This window comes from Oncorhynchus nerka, unplaced genomic scaffold, assembly GCF_034236695.1.
Source record: "Oncorhynchus nerka isolate Pitt River unplaced genomic scaffold, Oner_Uvic_2.0 unplaced_scaffold_21___fragment_8___debris, whole genome shotgun sequence".
NCBI classification, from domain to species: Eukaryota; Metazoa; Chordata; class Actinopteri; order Salmoniformes; family Salmonidae; genus Oncorhynchus; species Oncorhynchus nerka.
The window spans coordinates 205,232-229,070 of NW_027040334.1; the positions used below are offsets into that span (position 1 = coordinate 205,232).

At 45.2% G+C, this 23,839-nt stretch overlaps 2 protein-coding genes across 2 annotated transcripts; both read right to left on the reverse strand.

The window, feature by feature from the left end:
- Positions 1-140: 140 nt before the first annotated feature.
- Positions 141-18,261, reverse strand: LOC135570491 (serine/threonine-protein kinase WNK1-like). Its single transcript, XM_065016532.1, has 4 exons — positions 17,939-18,261; positions 16,496-16,701; positions 4,906-5,138; positions 141-3,829 (listed from the first exon to the last, which is right to left on the reverse strand). Exons 1-4 carry the CDS (start codon positions 18,007-18,009, stop codon positions 3,455-3,457), a joined length of 885 nt encoding a protein of 294 aa, XP_064872604.1. The 5' UTR covers positions 18,010-18,261; the 3' UTR covers positions 141-3,454.
- On the reverse strand, positions 18,158-22,636 carry LOC135570494 (serine/threonine-protein kinase WNK1-like). The gene is made up of 5 exons (XM_065016533.1): positions 21,752-22,636; positions 19,174-19,254; positions 18,853-18,889; positions 18,650-18,720; positions 18,158-18,433 (listed from the first exon to the last, which is right to left on the reverse strand). Exons 1-5 carry the CDS (start codon positions 21,782-21,784, stop codon positions 18,158-18,160), a joined length of 498 nt encoding a protein of 165 aa, XP_064872605.1. The 5' UTR covers positions 21,785-22,636.
- Positions 22,637-23,839: the final 1,203 nt, after the last annotated feature.

Consider the following 23,839-nt stretch of genomic DNA (forward strand, 5'->3'; position numbering starts at 1 on the left):
AACGTTTCCTCCAACTGTCTTTTTGTTTGTATTTTTCTAGCTTTTTTCTTCTTAAACTCATGTTGTCCAACAACATTTATAATAATCACAGTGTTTCAACATCAGAAACTGATGGGTAAATACAAGTCCATACAGAACACTTGTCTTTTTTCATTTATTTTTTCTAGTTTTTTTTTTAAATAGAATAATAATGTACATTTTTGTTTTCAATCACACTATTGAAAAGACTCAGAAGTAGAGAGATCGAGGCCCCTAAACGCTGTCAACATCATGATTATAAAAGGCTTTATGTTACTAGATAGATAGATAGATCATAGGTTTGAAAGCTTCACAAGCCCTCAGGACAGACAGCGTTGTGTTGCTGGAGATCCAAGGCATTACTTTTCATCCATCATACCATCCACCATGCAGCCTACATCCAAGCCCAGCCCACGTCCAGTCCTCTCCTTGTCCCACCATCCACCCTACCTCCAAGCCCAGCCCACGTCCAGTCCTCTCCTTGTCCCACCATCCACCCTACCTCCAAGCCCAGCCCACGTCCAGTCCTCTCCTTGTCCCACCATCCACCCTACCTCCAAGCCCAGCCCACGTCCAGTCCTCTCCTTGCCCCACCATCCACCCTACCTCCAAGCCCAGCCCACGTGGACGTCCTCTCCTTGCCCCACCGAGACCTGTCCTTCTCTGGGTCCACGCAGGACCAACACCAATCTACCTCACAACCGTGAAAACAATATCATGTGTGACACAGAGAGCCAACAGGACATACCTCCTTCCGTTCGCCCTGCATTCCCCCTCAGAGCTAAACCACCTGTGAAAAAGACTATTGAGTTGAGTCTGAGAGAATCTACTTCAGTCAACAACTCCTGTCTGAGAGAATCTACTTCAGTCCTGTCTGTGTTAGTTCAGGGGGGCTCTCATTAGGGATATGTAGATGGGAACTACCAGCCAGCTTGTACAGACTTTATGCTTCAGGATGGGGATCTCATCAGCACATTTTAAAATGGAGTAACTATAAGCCTGAAGTTAAGACTGGGATAGATGGGTCTCACACACACTACTCCCCTCCAATCATGTAAAGAGATGGTTAGCATGGAGAGGGGAGTTGTAGTTTCTTTAAAGGCCCTATACTGGGAGTTGTAGTTTCTTTAAAGGCCCTATACTGGGAGATGTAGTTTCTTTAAAGGCCCTATACTGGGAGATGTAGTTTCTTTAAAGGCCCTATACTGAGAGAGAGTTCCTGGATCAACCCTAGCGTTAACCCTTTCATCATGCTACAGAAGAGTCTCCTCAGTTCAATGGGGACAGAGGAAAAAAATTAAAACACTAATAAACATGGAATCATCATAATCCCAAACTCTTAAAAAAATCATTAAAAAAAGACATTCTGAATCTGGTCATGGATTGTTTTGTTTTCCTAATGAAGGTCACTTTATGTGTTATTATTATATTTAGGAGGAGGTTTCTATTACTGTGTTCTTATTGCATCCCATGGCAACAGGAGGGGTAGAGTAGGGTATGAACCCCCAGGCCTTTTCTACTGACTCTCCACTTACACACACCAATGAACATCCTAAATGATATATAGGAATAGCAGTACATGTGGTTCCGGATGTCAACACTGCCTGACCAGCTACATACATGGCACCAGTCCCACACCTCAGCCTCACAAGCTCATTCCTTGACCCCATAACCTTCCTCACATCTCCTCAACATGCTACTGGAGCTGTATAGTACTGTACAGTCACTTAAAGCTCTGTTCTGGAGGTCAGTTACCAGCAGGAGGAGCTCTATAGTACTGTAGTCACTTAAAGCTCTGTTCTGGAGGTCAGTTACAAACAGGAGGAGCTGTATAGTACTGTAGTCACTTAAAGCTCTGTTCTGGAGGTCAGTTACCAACAGGAGGAGCTGTATAGTACTGTACAGTCACTTAAAGCTCTGTTCTGGAGGTCAGTTACCAACAGGAGGAGCTGTATAGTACTGTACAGTCACTTAAAGCTCTGTTCTGGAGGTCAGTTACCAGCAGGAGGAGCTGTATAGTACTGTAGTCACTTAAAGCTCTGTTCTGGAGGTCAGTTACCAACAGGAGGAGCTGTATAGTACTGTACAGTCACTTAAAGCTCTGTTCTGGAGGTCAGTTACCAGCAGGAGGAGCTGTATAGTACTGTAGTCACTTAAAGCTCTGTTCTGGAGGTCAGTTACCAGCAGGATGAGCTGTATAGTACTGTACAGTCACTTAAAGCTCTGTTCTGGAGGTCAGTTACCAGCAGGATGAGCTGTATAGTACTGTACAGTCACTTAAAGCTCTGTTCTGGAGGTCAGTTACCAGCAGGATGAGCTGTATAGTACTGTACAGTCACTTAAAGCTCTGTTCTGGAGGTCAGTTACCAGCAGGAGGAGCTGTATAGTACTGTACAGTCACTTAAAGCTCTGTTCTGGAGGTCAGTTACCAGCAGGAGGAGCTGTATAGTACTCTACAGTCACGTAAAGCTCTGTTCTGGAGGTCAGTTACCAACAGGAGGAGCTGTATAGTACTGTAGTCACTTAAAGCTCTGTTCTGGAGGTCAGTTACCAGCAGGAGGAGCTGTATAGTACTGTAGTCACTTAAAGCTCTGTTCTGGAGGTCAGTTACCAGCAGGATGAGCTGTATAGTACTGTACAGTCACTTAAAGCTCTGTTCTGGAGGTCAGTTACCAGCAGGAGGAGCTGTATAGTACTGTACAGTCACTTAAAGCTCTGTTCTGGAGGTCAGTTACCAACAGGAGGAGCTGTATAGTACTGTAGTCACTTAAAGCTCTGTTCTGGAGGTCAGTTACCAGCAGGAGGAGCTGAACAGGCAGGGGTGGGCTCAGATAGGTGAGAGGAGAAAGGGGGTTAGCTATGTACTGCAGCTCCCCAACGATAAGTACACCACCACCCCCTTGGTCTGTTACTATCCTCCATCCCTCCTCTCTGAGATCAGTACAAGGCTCTGGTCTCTTTTACATGTAGAGTACATGTAAAATCCAGTGAAGGAACAAAGCCCATCACCACATACACACACACACATTTTACAATAGTAATTGTCACATTAACCCTCTTTGGCCACATAACATTGCACTCGTGTCCATTGGTATTCCTTGTCGCGTTTTGCGTCTTTCTTCGACCCCCAAGGCCCACAGTTGACCTCGGGGTGGGGGGGAGGGAAAGTGTGTCCCTCTCCTGTTATCCTTCAGGGGAACAGAAGAGGGCAGAGTGGTGCACCATTTCACACAGCAGCTGACTCTTCTCTCTCCTGCTCCTCCTCTTCTTCACAGCCAGCTCATTCACATTCAATACAGTCCCACCAACCATGATGTCGCTTGTAACACACAAGCCCCTCTCCCCCTTGTAACACAGACACCCTTCATTCCTCATGTCTCTCTCCCTCAGTCTGTCAGTCTCCCAGCCCGGCATGGCTAACATCCTCTCATGGCCACTACGTGGTCCTCAGGTTGGGGCCTCCAGGGTTGCTGACGGATTTCTGCAAAGTGCTGATGTGATGGAAGCCCTGCAGGGAGCCCTGCCCCCCAGTGGCAGAGGAGGGGTACTGCGAGGAGGAGGCAACCAGGGGCTGAGAGGAGGCTAACATACCGGCCTGACCCTGTCCCGGCCCTGTGGATCCCACCCACTGGGCGCTGCTGTAAGGTGCAGTGGAGGAGGGGTAGCATGCCCCAACCCCGCTGTACTGGGGAGGGGGACACAAGGAGCCCTTGCGGCCTCCCAGAGAGGTAGCGGGGGTGGAAGAGGCGTTGCTGGGGCACAGCTGACTCGGGGCGGAGAACTTACGGCCCTTGTTGGTGGACGGGGTCGCCTGGAGAGGGAGAAGGAGACACCAGGGTGAGATACTGCGTGGCTGCTCTCCAATATCCATACTAGCATAGCACTTATATTACATGGCCAGAGCCATCTCAGCTATGCTACGTGGAGGTTGGACCAGGACCCATATCAACAACTCATGTTCCAGCTTACAAACACCATAACATTCCCGTCCCCATAACATTCCTGTCCCCATAACATTCCCATAACATTCCAGTCCCCATAACATTCCAGTCCCCATAACATTCCCGTCCCCATAACATTCCCGTACCCATAACATTCCTGTACCCATAACATTCCCGTCCCCATAACATTCCCGTCCCCATAACATCCCCGTCCCCATAACATTCCCATAACATTCCCGTCCCCATAACATTCCAGTCCCCATAACATTCCTGTAACATTCCCACCCCCATAACATTCCTGTAACATTCCCGTCCCCGTAACATTCCCGTCCCCATAACATTCCCGTCCCCATAACATTCCCATAACATTCCAGTCCCCATAACATTCCTGTAACATTCCTGTCCCCATAACATTCCCGTCCCCATAACATTCCTGTAACATTCCTGTCCCCATAACATTCCCATAAAATTCCCGTCCCCATAACATTCCCGTCCCCATAACATTCCCATAACATTCCCGTCCCCATAACATTCCCATAACATTCCCGTCCCCATAACATTCCCATAACATTACAGTCCCCATAACATTCCCATAACATTCCAGTCCCCATAACATTCCCGTCCCCATAACATTCCTGTAACATTCCCGTCCCCATAACATTCCCGTCCCCATAACATTCCTGTAACATTCCCGTCCCCATAACATTCCTGTAACATTCCCGTCCCCATAACATTCCTGTAACATTCCAGTCCCCATAACGTCCCCATAACATCCCCATAACATTCCCGTCCCCATAACATTCACTTCCAGTAATCTATATTTCAAATAAGCAACACAATCAAACATGGACTACATTGGTAAGGGTTGAGCATCCCATTATTTTGATGAATAAGGCCTTTTGAGAATGTTTTGTTTCTATACTAGAAAGAGTCTGTCTTCACTCACCTGGTAGCTGTGTCCCTGTGAGGGTTGCTGTTTGGAGCGACTCTTGCCCTGGGACAGACTGATGGCGTCGCGGGCCCAGTTGTCAACCAGCTTGTGCAGGTCGTCTGTGAACGTGCCCTTCCGGCCCTGTTGAGGGGGGTTGGGAGAAGGCTGGCCCTGGTTCTGACCCCCTGAACCCTGGTCTCCTGGACCCTGGCCTCCTGGACCACTCACTGTGTTGGTGCTGCTGGTCCCTGGAGAGACAGAGAGGAGGGTTATGGGATATGTAGAGTAGGTAGTTGTGTGGGTGTCAGTGTGTTTGTGTTGGTTAATGACATACTCTAGCTATGTCAACGTAACAGGACAGGATCCTATGACATTATGATCAACTCTGAGGCATGCATTTCCTCCATCCTGATGAACTGGGACAACATTTAGCAGGATGAAAATATCTACTCTAATCTGACAAATGTGTTCTGCATATGAACAGCAGAGGGAGCTGTAACACGAGTCTAGTCCATCACCCTGAATGAACCAGAACATTCTCCATTTTAAAAACACAGTCAGTGTCTGCAGATAAAATGTTCAATATATCAACAATGACTAGCTTAGACTTACAGCTAAAATGACCCATCTCTCACAAGATCCATGTTGGGCCAAGACCTAAGATCATGGTGGTTTATGTTTCAAAACGTTATCTAATGTTGTCTACAGTCTTTCTGTATCAGCAGCCTTCCTAAACACTAACAGGCATTATATTACAGCAAGCATTACATGAGAACAGATGTATTGAGCTGCAAACAGGCTTTAAAAAGGTTAGCTGTTTAGTGCCTCTCTTCCTGGAAGCAGAGACAGAACCCAAAATACACCAGAGGTGAGAGTGAGTATGGGAAAATACATCAGCTCCTTTTTCACAGTCGCCTACTGCAATGTCTCAACAATAATCACATACATGCAGTAGCCCTGCAGTAGCTGGCTGCAATGTCTCAACAATAATCACAAACATGCAGTAGCCCTGCAGTAGCTGGCTGCAATGTCTCAACAATAATCACATACATGCAGTAGCCCTGCAGTAGCTGGCTGCAATGTCTCAACAATAATCACAAACATGCAGTAGCCCTGCAGTAGCTGGCTGCAATAGCAACTCAAGGACCTGATGCATTTCCGTTGCAAACAATAAATGAAGCTATGATAGAAAAACAAACTCCTAAAATGTAATTGTTGTTCAATAGATAAACTAAGTTCAATCATTGAAGACCTTTGGCATTTCTGACAAGCTATTGAGTCAAGTTTTTTTTTTAAGTATAAAAAAAGGAAAAATTTAAAATTAGAGGGAGGAAAAGCCATGACGTAAAGCAGTGATACACTGAGTCATGACTGCAGCACCTGTGGAACTCTGGGTAATGGAGTCCCACAGGACAAGCCATGACGTAAAGCAGTGATACACTGAGTCATGACTGCAGCACCAGTGGAACTCTGGGTAATGGAGTCCACAGGACAAGCCATGACGTAAAGCAGTGATACACTGAGTCATGACTGCAGCACCAGTGGAACTCTGGGTAATGGAGTCCACAGGACAAGCCATGACGTAAAGCAGCGATACACTGAGTCATGACTGCAGCACCAGTGGAACTCTGGGTAAGCCATGCTCTAAACTAGAAGAGATGGGGGAAGGAGGGGAGCAGCTGAATCACAACATGACTTCAGCATTTTGTGGTCTGAATGACTCCCATTCACATTGCAACGACTCTGATTAAATATTTTTGGGGTTGGCCAATAACGAAAATACCTCACGTTTAAAGGGCCAATCAGCACTTGCTACATACATTTTCTGACTTGTACATTCTTGATAAGTATCCAATTATTCTTGAAGAATCTAACTTATAAATGCCTCGTGTGCTTAGTTAAATTGTCGTATCCCATCAGAACTCAAAATATAACCTTGTTTTACTCCAATGTTTGTAAACAAAAAGGAAGAAACACCATATAGCTTCAAAACATTGTTAAAATGATCATTTTAAGGCTTCCTGAGTGGCGCAGTGGTCTAAGGCACTGTATCACAGTGCCATTAGAGATCCTGGTTTGAGTCCAGGCTCTGTCGCAGCGGGCGCGACCTGGAGACCCATGGGGTCCAGCATCGTTCGAGTTAGGGAGGGTTTGGCCGGCCGGGATGTTCTTGTCCCATCGCGCTCTAGCGACTCCTGTGGCGTACCGGGCACATGCACGCTGACACGGTCGCCAGGTGTACGGTGTTTCCTCCGACACATTGGTGCGGCTGGCTTCCGGGTTAAGCGGGCATTGTGTCAAGAAGCAGTGCGGCTTGGTTGGGTCGTGTTACGGAGGACGCATGGCTCTCGACCTTCGCCTCTCCTGAGTTCATACGGGAGTTGCAGCGATGAGACAAGACTGTAACTACCAAATGGAAACCACGAAATTGTGGAGAAAAAGGGATGATTTTATATTTATTTTATTACACCACTGTTCAAAAGTTTGAGGTCACTTAGAAATTTCCTTGTTTTTGAAAGAAAGGAATTTTTTTTTGTCCATTAAAATAACATCAAATTGATCAGAAATACAGTGTAGACATTGTTGTAAATTAATGTTGTAAATGACTATTGTAGATGTAAACGGCTCATTTTTAATGGAATATCTACATAGGCGTACAGAGGCCCATTATCAGCAACTATCACTACTGTGTTCCAATGGCACGTTGTGTTAGCTAGTCCAAGTTTATCATTTTAAAAGGCTAATTGATCATTAGAAAACAATTTTGCAATTATGTTAGCACAGCTGACAACTGTTGTTTTGATTAAAGAAGCAATAAAACTGGGCTTCTTTAGACTAGTTGAGTATCTGGAGCCTCAGCATTTGTGAGTTCGATTACAGGCTCAAAATGGACAGAAACAAATAACTTTCTTCTCAAACTCATCAGTCTATTCTTGTTCTGAGAAATGAAGGCTTTTCCGTGCGAGAAATTGCCAAGAAACGGAAGATCTCATAAAACGCTGTGTACTACTCCCTTCACAGAACAGCGCAAACTGACTCTAACCAGAATAGAAAGAGGAGTGGGAGGCCCCAGTACACAACTGAGCAAGAGGACAAGTACATTAGAGTCTAGTTTGAGAAACAGATGTCTCACAAGTCCTCAATTCGCAGCTTCATTAAATACTACCCGCAAAACACCAGTCTCAACAGTGAAGAGGAGACTCCGGGATGCTGGCCTTCTAGGCAGAGTTCCTCTGTCTAGTCTCAACGTCAACAGTGAAGAGGTGACTCCGGGATGCTGGCCTTCTAGGCAGAGTTCCTCTGTCTAGTCTCAACGTCAACAGTGAAGAGGTGACTCCGGGATGCTGGCCTTCTAGGCAGAGTTCCTCTGTCTAGTCTCAACGTCAACAGTGAAGAGGTGACTCCGGGATGCTGGCCTTCTAGGCAGAGTTCCTCTGTCTAGTCTCAACGTCAACAGTGAAGAGGAGACTCCGGGATGCTGGCCTTCTAGGCAGAGTTCCTCTGTCTAGTCTCAACGTCAACAGTGAAGAGGAGACTCCGGGATGCTGGCCTTCTAGGCAGAGTTCCTCTGTCCAGTGTCTGTGTTATTTTGCCCATCTTAATCTTTTATATTCATTGGCCAGTCTGAGATATGGCTTTTTCTTTGCAACTCTGCCTAGAAGGCCAGAATCCCGGAGTCGCCTCTTCACTGTTGACGTTGAGACGGATGTTTTGCGGGTACTATTTAATTAAGCTGCCAGTTGAGGACTTGTGAGGCTTCTGTTTCTCAAACTAGACACTCTAATGTACTTGTCCTCTTGCTCAGTTATTTATTTATGTTCCCCAAACATTTTTGAGGAATACAAGATGTATCGACTTGAAAACGGTATAATTGGTTGAGTACTGTGGATACCCATATCCCTGTGAGCCTCCGCAGGCGCATGTTGCCCAGGGTTAAGAACAGACATGGAAAATGAATAATATGACATTGTATCGTATTACACCCTCAAAACTTATTCCATGGATCCCTTGGTCAATTTATAAAATTGTAAAATAAATGTAAAATAAAATGACATTTAGAAGACATTGTTATATATCTGGCCACGGAACCCACTTTGAGAACCCCTGTGACAGATCATTTGAATGGGGTCATCGTCACAACAGAGAAATGCTCAAGTCACCCTGTGAGAGGAGAGCCTTGTTGACTCCGACACACGACTAAAGCCACAGCTGGCATCCACAGGGCAGTAAGTGCACAGACACCCAAAGCAGAGAGCAACAGGAGGTAGGATTGCAAAATTACAGCAATTTATCCAAAATTCCCAGGTTTTCCAGAAAGAGAATAAGCAAGGAGGGAATCCTCCAAATGGGATTTCTGGAAAAACTGGGACATTTGGGAAAGATTCTTTAACTTTGCAACCCTAACAGGGGGGTGCAGAGAGTGAGGGTGGTGGAGGAGGCAGTAGGGGGTGGGGGGCAAAGGTCATAAAATAGATAATTACTACAGAGTTGGTTGCAGGGGCAGACTTTTTTCACCATCTTCCCTGAAGAGTGGACGGAGAGAATGTGAAGCGCAGGACGGACGGAGAGCGTGAGGATTGGAGGAGAAAGTGTGTGTTAATCATTCACCCTTCTACAACAGACTACAGCATGTTTTCAATTCAAACTAAAACAAGCACTCCTCCTGAGGTACATCTAGATCCTCTCTACAGCTCATTCCCCTTGGTTAAAAAGACATGAGTGTAGGGGTGTAGGGCGGTGGGTATAGGGGTGTAGTTGTAGGGTTTAGGGTGCAGGGAATAGGAGTGGAGGGGTGGAGGGTTTAGGGTGCAGGGAATAGTAGTATAGGGTGGAGAGCAGAGGTTAGCAGGAGTTTAAGCTGCAGAGGGATCATTAAGGCATTCATACAAACTTAATTAACATCCATTAATGAACGTACAAACTCCTTTCATTGAGTCAAACCCAGTCAGAATAAGTTACATCAACTCAACATGTAAAACAATTGCTTGTCTTTCCTGTTTGTCTGCTTTGCAATGGAAGACATGGATCTGGTTGGCTGGGTGGGTTCTCTCCTATCAGCCCAATGGTGAGAAGATGAGATGTGGCTGAGAACAGCACATGGTAAGTTGGAGAAAGGTGGGGTTTCTGGATGAAGTTTGCTAATGTTCTCCACATTAACACTATCAATGGTGCTAACACAAGACAGAAGAAAAGACCGCCTGTCGGCTGCAGTAGGGAGAAGTGTAGTTCAGACCATAACTAAAGGGTAGTACTGTAGTTCAGACCATAACTAAAGGGTAGTACTGTAGTACAGACCATAACTAATACTAAAGGGTAGTACTGTAGTACAGACCATAACTAATACTGTAGTAGTACAGACCATAACTATAACTAAAGGGTAGTACTGTAGTACAGACCATAACTAATACTAAAGGGTAGTACTGTAGTACAGACCATAACTAATACTAAAGGGTAGTACTGTAGTACAGACCATAACTAATACTAAAGGGTAGTACTGTAGTACAGACCACAACTATAACTAAAGGGTAGTACTGTAGTACAGACCATAACTAATACTAAAGGGTAGTACTGTAGTACAGACCATAACTAATACTAAAGGGTAGTACTGTAGTACAGACCATAACTAATACTAAAGGGTAGTACTGTAGTACAGACCATAACTATTACTAAAGGGTAGTACTGTAGTACAGACCATAACTAATACTAAAGGGTAGTACTGTAGTACAGACAACTATAATAGTTCAGACCTAAAGGGTAGTACTGTAGTACAGACAACTATAACTAAAGGGTAGTACTGTAGTACAGACCATAACTAAAGGGTAGTACTGTAGTACAGACCATAACTATTACTAAAGGGTAGTACTGTAGTACAGACCATAACTATAACTAAAGGGTAGTACTGTAGTACAGACCATAACTAATACTAAAGGGTAGTACTGTAGTACAGACCATCACTATTACTAAAGGGTAGTACTGTAGTACTGACCATAACTAATACTAAAGGGTAGTACTGTAGTACAGACCATAACTAAAGGGTAGTACTGTAGTTCAGACCATAACTATTACTAAAGGGTAGTACTGTAGTACAGACCATAACTAATACTAAAGGGTAGTACTGTAGTACAGACCATAACTAAAGGGTAGTACTGTAGTACAGACCATAACTAAAGGGTAGTACTGTAGTACAGACCATAACTAAAGGGTAGTACTGTAGTACAGACCATAACTATTACTAAAGGGTAGTACTGTAGTTCAGACCATAACTATTACTAAAGGGTAGTACTGTAGTACAGACCATAACTATTACTAAAGGGTAGTACTGTAGTTCAGACCATAACTATTACTAAAGGGTAGTACTGTAGTACAGACCATAACTAAAGGGTAGTACTGTAGTACAGACCATAACTATTACTAAAGGGTAGTACTGTAGTTCAGACCATAACTAAAGGGTAGTACTGTAGTACAGACCATAACTATTACTAAAGGGTAGTACTGTAGTACAGACCATAACTACTACAAGACCATAACTAAAGGGTAGTACTGTAGTACAGACCATAACTAAAAGGGTAGTACTGTAGTCAGACCATAACTACTACTAAAGGGTAGTACTGTAGTACAGACCATACTACTACTAAAGGGTGGTATTGTAGTACAGACCATAACTAAAGGGTAGTACTGTAGTCCAGACCATAACTACTACTAAAGGGTAGTACTGTAGTACAGACCATAACTACTACTAAAGGGTGGTATTGTAGTACAGACCATAACTAAAGGGTAGTACTGTAGTACAGACCATAATCATAACTAAAGGGTAGTACTGTAGTACAGACCATAACTAAAGGGTAGTACTGTAGTACAGACCATAACTAATACTAAAGGGTAGTATTATAGTACAGACCATAACTAATACTAAAGGGTAGTACTGTAGTTCAGATCATAACTATTACTAAAGGGTAGTACTGTAGTACAGACCATAACTAAAGGGTAGTACTGTAGTACAGACCATAACTAAAGGGTAGTACTGTAGTACAGACCATAACTAAAGGGTAGTACTATAGTACAGACCATAACTAAAGGGTAGTACTGTAGTACAGACCATAACTAAAGGGTAGTACTGTAGTACAGACCATAATTAAAGGGTAGTACTGTAGTACAGACCATAACTAAAGGGTAGTACTGTAGTACAGACCATAACTAAGCGTAGTACTGTAGTACAGACCATAACTAAAGGGTAGTACTGTAGTACAGACCATAACTAAAGGGTAGTACAGACCATAACTAAAGGGTAGTACTGTAGTACAGACCATAACTAAAGGGTAGTACTGTAGTACAGACCATAACTAAAGGGTAGTACTGTAGTACAGACCACATTAACATTCAATCATTCAAGAACTTCAAGTATAGCCTGTACGGTTTACATCAGAGTGATTATTAGATGGATGAAGAAACATTAGACATGATAATAATATGATTAGATGTTGACCTGAGTGGAGAGTATGGGGCCATAGTGGAAATGGATCAGTGTGGAGGACCAAGTAGCAAATATTTCACCTTGGCATTATATATAGATATCTACACCACTTTAGAACAGTTTTCTCCAGCCCTGTTCCTAGAGAACTACTCTCCTGTAGGTTTTCACTCCAACCATAATCACATCTGATTCTAACAATTAGATGGTTGAGAAGATGCACCAGGTTAGTTCCAACTGGGATTGGGGTGAAAACTCCGGAACAGAGTCGGAGAGCTCCGTTCTAGACTGTACCAGTCTTATAGCTCAACCTGCTTTACGGAGCCATTATTGTTGCTATAGGTGATAATAATAATCAACATGGGTTATAGACGGGGTCAGATGTTTAAGGCTCTGCCTCCACATGGTCTGTCTGTGGTTATAAACTAGATACATGACTTTAATGCACGAAGAAGGGAATGTACAGTCGTGGCCTAAAGTTTTGAGAATGACACAAATATTAACTTCCACAAAGTTTGCTGCTACAGTGTCTTTAGATATTTTTGTCAGATGTTACTATGGAATACTGAAGTATAATTACAAGCATTTCATAAGTGTCAAAGGATTTTATTGACAATTACATGAAGTTGATGCAAAGAGTCAATATTTGCAGTGTTGACCCTTCTTTTTCAAGGCCTCTGCAATCCGTCCTGGCATGCTGTCAATTAACTTCTGGGCCCCAATCCACCCTGGTATGCTGTCAATTAACTTCTGGGCCCCAATCCATCCTGGCATGCTGTCAATTAACTTCTGGGCCCCAATCCATCCTGGCATGCTGTCAATGAACTTCTGGGCCCCAATCCGTCCTGGCATGCTGTCAATTAACTTCTGGGCCCCAATCCATCCTGGCATGCTGTCAATTAACTTCTGGGCCCCAATCCACATCCTGGCATGCTGTCAATTAACTTCTGGGCCCCAATCCATCCTGGCATGCTGTCAATTAACTTCTGGGCCCCAATCCATCCTGGCATGCTGTCAATTAACTTCTGGGCCCCAATCCGTCCTGGCATGCTGTCAATTAACTTCTGGGCCCCAATATACCCTGGCATGCTGTCAATTAACTTCTGGGCCACATCCTGACTGATGGCAGCCCATTCTTGCATAATCAATGCTTGTAGTTTGTCAGAATTTGTGTGTCTTGTTGGTCCACCCGCCTCTTGAGGATTGACCACAAGTTCTCAATGGGATTAAGGTCTGGGAGTTTCCTGGCCATGGACCCAAAACAGTGACGTTTTGTTCCCAGCGTCACTCAGTTATCACTTTTGCCTTATGGCAAGGTGCTCCATCATGCTGGAAAAGGCATTGTTCGTCACCAAACTGTTGGTTGGGAGAAGTTGCTCTCGGAGGATGTGTTGGTACCATTCTTTATTCAAAGCTGTGTTCTTAGGCAAAATTGTGAGTGAGCCCACTCCCTTGGTTTCTTCACAACAATTGAACCGCTCTCCTTCAAGTTCTTTATGATCCGATAAATGGTTGATTTAGGTGCAATCTTAGTGGCAGCAATATCCTTGCCTGTAAAGCCCTTTTTTATGCAAAGCAATGCTGACAGCATGTGTTTCCTTGCAGGTAACCATGGTTGAAGGAGAAAGAACAATGATTCCAATCCACCACCCTCCTTTTGAAGCTTCCAGTCTGTTATTCAAACTCAATCAGCATGACAGAGTGATCTCAGCCTTGTCCCGTCAACACTCACACCTGTGTTAACGAGAGAATCCCTGACATGATGTCAGCTGGTCCTTTGTGGCAGGGCTGAAATTCAAAGGAAATGTTTTTTGGGGGGATTCAGTTCATTTGCATGGAAAAGAGGGACTTTGCAATTAATTGCAATCAATCTGATCACTCTTCATAACATTCTGGAGTATATGCAAATTGTCATCATACAAACTGAGGCATCAGACTGTGAAAATTATTATTTGTGTCATTTTCAAAACTTTTGGCCACGACTGTACAGAATGCCATTAGATACATGTATCCATTAATTATGTGATGATGCATCATCAGTGGTCATTGATCTACAATTATCTATAAATGGGGCCAATTATGCCAGAAAGGAGAAAAGGCTCCCAATCGGAAGATAAGAGATAAATCACATGACAGGAAGTAGGAAGTGAAGGAGAAAGAAGACAAAGGAAGAGGAAGAAGCGTTACACACAAAGAGCCAAGCAGGGCGTACTCAGAAAACGGGTCCTTCTGCCACCACCTGGTTTGATGGTCACTCTCTCCGACCCACAGCTGAACGTAACACAGCCTGTGGTACAAAAAGAGAGGGGGAGAGAAAGAGAGGAGGGGTGGAGAGAGGGAGGGAGAGGGAGAGAGAGGGGTAGAAAGAGAGATAGAAAGAGGAGAGAGAGATAGAAAGAGGAGAGAGAGATAGAAAGAGGAGAGAGAGAAAGAGAAGAGAGAGATAGAAAGAGGAGAGAGAGATAGAGAGAGAGATAGAGAGAGAGAGAGAATAGAGATAGAAAGAGGAGAGAGGAAGAGGGAGAGAGAGAGAGGTACACATACACACAGTAAGAATGGAACAGTAAGTACACTGAGCAACAGAGAGGGAGATGGAGAGAATGGAGAGGGATGGAGGAGAGGATAGAGCTGCACTGGGAGCAATAGCACCCCTGTAGCGTGGGAGGAATAGGAGCGGCCCCATCCCGACAGTAATGGAGCTTCCACTGAGTGTGTGGAAGAAAGGCTAGCTTGAGACAACAGAGGTGCCCAAATCTACAGTCCAATTGAAATACCCAACATGCACCACTGTCTTGAGCCAGAGCAATAGTGTTCGCCGACAATGTAGATTTTATTTGAATCGTAAGCCTTCCCAACACTACAGTCCAGTGCCACTGTCTGTATCAGAGCAAAATGGTTCTGTCAAACATTCCTCTACTGTACCAACTCTAGTGGACAAGACAGGACAAGACAGAGCAACACCCAAATAGAGACCATTACGACAGACAGACTTTTGGGGATGGTATCCAGAGGAGGATGGGGACACTACTAATTCCCATCCTTATGTGATGGTGGTATGGGAAGGGGTGGTGGTGGTATGGGGAGGGGTGGTGGTGATGGTGGGGGTGATGGTATGGGTGGGGGTGATGGTATGGGTGGGGAGGGGTGGTGGTGGAAGATGAACTTTTCCTCAACAGACAAGGCAAATGAGGCCTACTGGAGGCAGATGGAAGGACGAATGGAACGGAGGCAGTAGGGCGCTGTGTGGGGCCTACCTTGGGGGGGGGCACAGAGACTGGGCACGGACAGCGTAGCTTCGCTGGTGTAGGCAGAGCACAGGTTTTCACTGGAGGGGCCGAGATGCTTGAGGGGCCGGGTCGGCTCCCGAGGCAGGGTGGAGGTTGGGGTCGGGAGGCCCCAGGGGCCAGGAGGAGAGCCTGGTAGGGTGGGTAAACTGAGGGGCGCTCTGTGCAGATAAAGTGCTGCCTGAAGTTGACACACACAGACACCATACACACAGAGGAGGAGAACAGGGGAGGGAGGGAGGACAGGTCAGGGAACAGCCTCCAAAAGTGCAGACACGCACACAGTGACTCTCACACATAGTGTAGGTAGGTAGGTAGGTAGGTAGGTAGGTAGGTAGGTAGGTAGGGTGCAGGTCCCACAACCACAGTGTAGGTAGGTAGGTAGGGTGCAGAGTGCTGGGTTTCATCATAAACAATACAGCTAGTTCACTGTATGGTTTAAAAGTGAAGGAAGGAGAGAAGAGAAGACTGGTTTGCCACAAGTAGTCCTGTGAAGAAGAGAAAGCGAGTGCAGTACAGTAACAAAGTCCCTACTGTAACACACTGGCTCTGCCAATACCCTCTACTGAGGAGGACCACAGGTTAGAGGTCAGGACCTGGCTATAGTGGGCTCTAACAAAGATGGTGGATAAATGAAGATTGCTTATTCCGTCCGTTTAGCATAGACACCAATGCGATAGCAGCTGGGTCTGGTCTACTAAGTTAATTGACTTCAATTGAACCAGAAACAAACAGCGAGTGGGGTGTCTCACTTCCTTTTCCATCTCTGGCTCTAACACACTTGAGGTCAAGGGCTTCAAGGGGGTTCTTGCTGATAGGACCAGTTCAGACAGAGGTCAGGGGTTAGTAGTACCTGGTTGCAGGGGGCTCTTGCTGCCCTGGGAGGAGCTGCAGCGGCTGGACTTGCTGCTCTTGCTTTTGGTGGGTCGTCTCCTGCGACCGGCCAGGGCTACAGCTGGAGGGAGCACCACGGCTGGAGGCACCTTGCCCAGCCTGGCGAACAGGGAGTCAATCTCATCCTTCTGCTTGGTGTGCAGGGCCTGGATCTCCTTCATGTGCCTGGAGAGGAGAGGGAAAACAGAAACATGTCAGTCGAGCAGAAGAGAAGAGAGAGAAACAGGGTAAACCGACTAATGCAGAAGAGAAGAGAAACAGGGTAAACCCACTAAAGCAGAAGAGAGAAACTGGGTAAAACCCACTAAAGCAGAAGAGAGAGAAACAGGGTAAACCCACTAAAGCAGAAGAGAGAGAGAGAGAAACAGGGTAAACCCACTAAAGCAGAAGAGAAGAGAAACAGGGTAAACCCACTAAAGCAGAAGAGAGAGAAACAGGGTAAATCCACTAAAGCAGAAGAGAGGAGAGAGAAACAGGGTAAACCCACTAAAGCAGAAGAGAAGAGAAACAGGGTAAACCCACTAAAGCAGAAGAGAGAGAAACAGGGTAAAACCCACTAAAGCGGAAGGGAGAGAGAGAAACAGGGTAAACCCACTAAAGCAGAAGAGAGGAGAGAGAAACAGGGCAAACCAACTAAAGCAGAAGAGAGAGAAACAGGGTAAACCCACTAAAGCAGAAGAGAGAGAAACAGGGTAAACCAACTAAAGCAGAAGAGAGAGAAACAGGGTAAACCCACTAAAGCAGAAGAGAGAGAAACAGGGTAAACCCACTAAAGCAGAAGAGAGAGAAACAGGGTAAACCCACTAAAGCAGAAGAGAGGAGAGAGAGAAACAGGGTAAACCCACTAAAGCAGAAGAGAGGAGAGAGAAACAGGGTAAACCCACTAAAGCAGAAGAGAGAGAAACAGGGTAAACCCACTAAAGCAGAAGAGAGGAGAGAGAAACAGGGTAAACCCACTAAAGCAGAAGAGAGGAGAGAGAAACAGGGTAAAAACCCACTAAAGCAGAAGAGAGAGAAACAGGGTAAACCCACTAAAGCAGAAGGGAGAGAGAGAAACAGGGTAAACCCACTAAAGCAGAAGAGAGAGAAACAGGGTAAACCCACTAAAGCAGAAGAGAGAGAAACAGGGTAAACCCACTAAAGCAGAAGAGAGAGAAACAGGGTAAACCCACTAAAGCAGAAGAGAGAGAAACAGGGTAAACCCACTAAAGCAGAAGAGAGGAGAGAGAAACAGGGTAAACCCACTAAAGCAGAAGAGAGGAGAGAGAAACAGGGTAAACCCACTAAAGCAGAAGGGAGGAGAGAGAAACAGGGTAAAACCCACTAAAGCAGAAGGGAGGAGAGAGAAACAGGATAAACCCACTAAAGCAGAAGAGAAGAGCGAGAAACAGGGTAAACCTACTTTTCCCGTAACCGGTTGACCTCCCTCTTCAAGTCCTCGTCCTCAAACTCAGAGTCGTTATCAGAGCTCATGTAGGAGTTGTTGAGGCTGGGCAGGAGCTCTGTTTGTCCTCTGGGCTGAGGAGCATGGTGGCCGAGCCAGGATCAATACTAGGCCCGTTAGCCTGGGAAGCGGGTGTTTGCTCCAACCCAGCCTCGGCTGCCTCATCCTGGGCTCGGCTCACAGAGAAGCGGCCCACCCTGGCATCCGGTGCGTTGGTGGTGACCTGGAAGCGGCCAATGGTGGTGGGCTGAGGGGAGGCGGTCCGGTGGGGGAGGGAGGGCAGGCCGCCCACAACATCTCCCCACCAGTCTTACCTCCGTGGAGAGGGGAGGAGACATTGTGCAGTGTGTTCTCCGGGCTGGAGAAAGAGGAGGAGGAAGAGGAGGTGGAGGAGGATTTTGTGGGGCTCCCTCCCTCGATTTTGTGGGGACCCTGGTCTGCAGCCACAGAGACCTGGGGAGGGGGACAAGTGATGGAGAGAGATTATGAAAAGACAGAATTTAAAGGCCCACATCAGGCATAAGGACCATCACTATAATCATAGAAAACTATTCTGAAGAGAGATGGATGAAGAACATAGAGACTGCAGACTCTGACCACCAGACAGACAGTGCTGGAATATTCCAATCAGGTAAATAGAGCTGGAAAGGTACAGCTAGAATTCCATACCTGGAATCGTCCCATTTGGAATCCTCCAGCAATAGGCGACATGATTGGTTCCCCTTCCAGAGAGAAAGGCACTGAAACAACCAATGAGACATCATCACGTTACAATGCAACAGTCGGCAAAACATCCCAAAAGAAAAGGACAACACACTAACAGGTAGCACGACCATTTCAAAATGGGAGTACGGATAGGTTGAAGTACACACCTGGCTGGCCACCTGCAGGCATCCCAGTGAGGGAGGACTATGGTACAGGGGGAGAACACAGTGTGACTGTCCTGTCTAGAGTCACACCAACAAACATTCCACATACCACCACATGAGCTGTACAGGAGCAGGACAGTGATGGCAGTATGAGACAGAGCAGACTAATAACGGCTACAAAACTACAAAATACAGATTAGAAGAAATAGTATTCATATACTTTTTCAAAGGTCAAAAACATACAACTAAATGTGACATTTCAACAAGTAATAAATACATTGTCATTCGTCCTGAAGGGGGCGTGTGTGTGTGTGGTTATGGTACCTGTGTGGTGACACAGCTGACCGTCTCTGGACTCAGGGCCCTCCTCAGCTGGGCATCCAGGTCTTCCAGAGGCTGCTGGGACTAGTGGGCAAACAACAAGCCGTTATAGACCAGAATCAAACAGACGGCAACACATCCTCATACGCTCAGAACCCACAAACTAATTGGTCTCTAGACATGAATTACTGTTGAATTTCATCTAGCAAAATGTTATGAATCACAGCAAACGTTTAGCTTTCATTTTTCCATAAAATATGAAAGATTTAGGTAAAATCCTTGATTGGGTTTAATTTAGTCAAAGACTGTCTTCAAGCCAAGGTATCCAGGTGACGTTCAAAATCAATATATTAAAAGGACATTTCCCCCTTTCTCAACTTCATATCCCTCATCTCCAGCAACATCTCCATCTCCAGCACACCCCTTTCTCAACTTCATATCCCTCATCTCCAGCACCACCCCTTTCTCAACTTCATATCCCTCATCTCCAGCACCACCCCTTTCTCAACTTCATATCCCTCATCTCCAGCACCACCCCTTTCTCAACTTCATATCCTCATCTCCAGCACCACCCCTTTCTCAACTTCATATTCCTCATCTCCAGCACCACCCCTTTCTCAACTTCATATCCCTCCAGCAACACCCCTTTCTCACTTCATATTCCTCATCTCCAGCACCACCCCTTTCTTCAATCCTCATCTCCAGCACCACCCCTTTCTCAATCCCTCATCTCCAGCACCACCCCTTTCTCAACTTCATATTCCTCAACTCCAGCAACACCCCTTTCTCAACTTCATATCCCTCATCTCCAGCACCACCCCAAAATTGCACATTTCTGTAGTCAGAAAGATAGTTTCCAATTAGTACACAATTAATTGGAAATTGGCAATACTTCCTCATAATTGGTTAAAATCACGATGCACACCGATGATGTCACTGGAAACATTTCACTTCCTCAATCTTTTTTTACTACAAAAAATAGAAACGTGACATTTTCACATATGTTGATGTTGGGGTGGTGCTGGAAATGATGAATATGGAGCTGAAAATGTTACAAATATCCCTTTAAAGAATTTCACATCAGAACCATTAGAGCCACAGGAGGCAGATGCAGTCGCTTTCTCAAGATCAAATCACCTCAGACCAGAGCAGAGCTTTGAACGGAAAATTACACATAATTCTTACAGATGAAAGAACATAATGAACCCCTCTTCCTCACCAATAACAATGCTCTGGTTTGTTCTATTTTTAGATTTGAACGTTCTGTGGACAACACTGTCTGACTGGGTATAAACCAAACTGTAATCTCCACTAGCCTGAGGGAGCCTGTCTTCGTCGTCTTTCCTAGTTATTCCCTAGTTGATTTAGTTTAAGAAAGAATGCGCTGTGGGAGAGAAAAACTCTTGTCTGGATGTAATATTTTGCTTGTGGCGAGTCTTCTCTTTCTTCGTGGAAGAAAACTATTAAAATATTGTGCTGACAAAAACCACAATGACAAATGAAGATGAGTGATGTTGATCTCCCCAGCCTCCCTAACGGTCTGTCTGGAGAAAGAGTGTGGGAGGAGAGAGAGGAAGGAGAAGGACAGAAAGAGGAAAGAGGGAGAGAGAGGAGCGGGTGAGATAGAGGGAGACAGGGAGAGAGAGAGGAAGGAGAAGGACAGAAAGAGGAAAGAGGGAGAAAGAGGAGCGGGTGAGATAGAGGGAGAGACAGGGAGAGAGAGAGTCAAAGAAAGAGAGTGGGATAGAGGTGCAGGAGAAAGAGGAGACAAGAGACAGACTTCGACAGAGCAAGAGAGAGAGAATCAGATAATGAGGAACAGAAGTGGTTAATGAGAGTCACAGGTCATCATGCTGCTCCGCCAACACAGAGAGAACCAGAGACAGAGATGTCTTCTTCAGACACTGAACAGATTGAGCCTGATCTGATCTTCATGCGTCACTAGTTTTTACACAGGAGACAAATGATGGGAGGAGGGAGATGGAGGGATGAAAGAGAGAGAGAGGGGGGTACTGATGGAGGGATCTTAACATCACTTAGGAGAGAGGGGTGCAGATAGAGGGATCTTAATATCACTTAGGCGAGAAAGAGAGAGAGGGGGTGCAGATAGAGGGATGATGGAGGGATCTTAACATCACTTAGGAGAGAAAGAGAGAGGGGGGGTGCAGATAGAGGGATGATGGAGGGATCTTAACATCACTTAGGAGAGAAAGAGAGAGGGTGCAGATAGAGGGATGATGGAGGGATCTTAACATCACTTAGGAGAGAAAGAGGGAGGGGGTGCAGATAGAGGGATGATGGAGGGATCTTAACATCACTTAGAGAGAAAGAGAGGGGGTGCAGATAGAGGGATGATGGAGGGATCTTAACATCACTTAGGAGAGAAAGAGAGAGGGTGCAGATAGAGGGATGATGGAGGGATCTTAACATCACTTAGGAGAGAAAGAGAGAGAGAGGGTGCAGATAGAGGGATGATGGAGGGATCTTAACATCACTTAGGAGAGAAAGAGAGAGAGAGGGGGTGCAGATAGAGGGATGATGGAGGATCAAAATGGCAGTCAGGAGAAAGAGGGAAAGGCACCTGAGTTAGACAGGGTCCTGGGAAGGGTGCCATGTGGTCTGAGGGAGGAGGGGGGCCAGCCTGAGCCTGATCTGAGCCCACAGGCAACACCTAATAAACAGAGGGATGAAGAGAGGGATGAAACGGAGAGAAGAGGAGAGATAGGAGAACATAATGCACTGCAGCCACATGCAGCTGGAAGGACAGGGGATTCTACCTGCAGCTCTCTGACACTGACTGGGACATTAGACAACAAACAAAGACTGTAGTGTTACTTAAGCAATAAGCCCCGAGGAGGTGTGGTATATGGCCAATATACCAAGCCTAAGGACTATTCTTACGCACGACGCAACGTGGAGTGCCTGGATACAGCCATTAGCCATGGTATATTGGCCATATAGCACCTTTGGGCTCCTGAGTGGCACAGCGGTCAAAGGCACTGAATCTCAATGCTTGAGGCGTCACTACAGACGCCCTGGTTCGATTCCAGGCTGTACCACAAATGGTCGTGATTGGGAGTCCCATAGGGTGGCGCACAATTGGCTCAGCGTCGTCCAGGTTAGGCCGGTGTAGGCCGTCATTGTAAATAAGAATTTGTTCTTAAACTGACTTGCCTAGTTCAATAAAGGTTAAATAAATACTAACGTACCACAAACCTCCAGGGTGCCTAATTGCTATTATAAACTGGGTGGGTCGAGCCCTGAATGCTGATTGGCTGACAGCCATGGTATATCAGACCGTATACCACGGGTATGACAAAACATTTATTTTTACTCCTCTAAGTACCATTAACATATCTCCTCTAGAAGCTGTTAACCATTAACATATCTCCTCTAGAAGCCGTTAACCATTAACATATCTCCTCTAGAAGCCGTTAACCATTAACATATCTCATCTAGAAGCCGTTAACCATTAACATATCTCCTCTAGAAGCTGTTAACATATCTCCTCTAGAAGCTGTTAACATATCTCCTCTAGAAGCTGTTAACATATCTCCTCTAGAAGCTGTTAACATATCTCCTCTAGAAGCTGTTAACATATCTCCTCTAGAAGCTGTTAACATATCTCCTCTAGAAGCTGTTAACATATCTCCTCTAGAAGCTGTTAACCATTAACATATCTCCTCTAGAAGCTGTTAACCATTAACATATCTCCTCTAGAAGCTGTTAACCATTAACATATCTCCTCTAGAAGCTGTTAACCATTAACATATCTCCTCTAGAAGCTGTTAACCATTAACATATCTCCTCTAGAAGCTGTTAACCATTAACACATCTCATCTAGAAGCTGTTATCATTAACATATCTCCTCTAGAAGCTGTTAACATATCTCCTCTAGAAGCTGTTAACCATTAACATATCTCCTCTAGAAGCCGTTAACATATCTCCTCTAGAAGCCGTTTACATATCTCATCTAGAAGCCGTTAACATATCTCATCTAGAAGCCGTTAACATATCTCATCTAGAAGCCGTTAACATATCTCATCTAGAAGCCGTTAACATATCTCATCTAGAAGCCGTTAACATATCTCCTCTAGAAGCCGTTAACATATCTCCTCTAGAAGCCGTTTACATATCTCATCTAGAAGCCGTTTACATATCTCATCTAGAAGCCGTTAACATATCTCCTCTAGAAGCCGTTAACATATCTCATCTAGAAGCCGTTAACATATCTCATCTAGAAGCCGTTAACATATCTCATCTAGAAGCCGTTAACATATCTCCTCTAGAAGTTAACATATCTCCTCTAGAACCATTAACATATCTCATCTAGAAGCCGTTAACATATCTCATCTAGAAGCCGTTAACATATCTCATCTAGAAGCCGTTAACATATCTCATCTAGAAGCCGTTAACATATCTCATCTAGAAGCCGTTAACATATCTCCTCTAGAAGCCGTTAAACATTAACATATCTCCTCTAGAAGCCGTTAACATATCTCCTCTAGAAGCCGTTAACCATTAACATATCTCCTCTAGAAGCAACATATCTCCTGTTAACCGTTAACATATCTCCTCTAGAAGCCGTTAACCATTAACATATCTCATCTAGAAGCCGTTAACATATCTCCTCTAGAAGTTGCTAACATATCTCCTCTAGAAGCCGTTA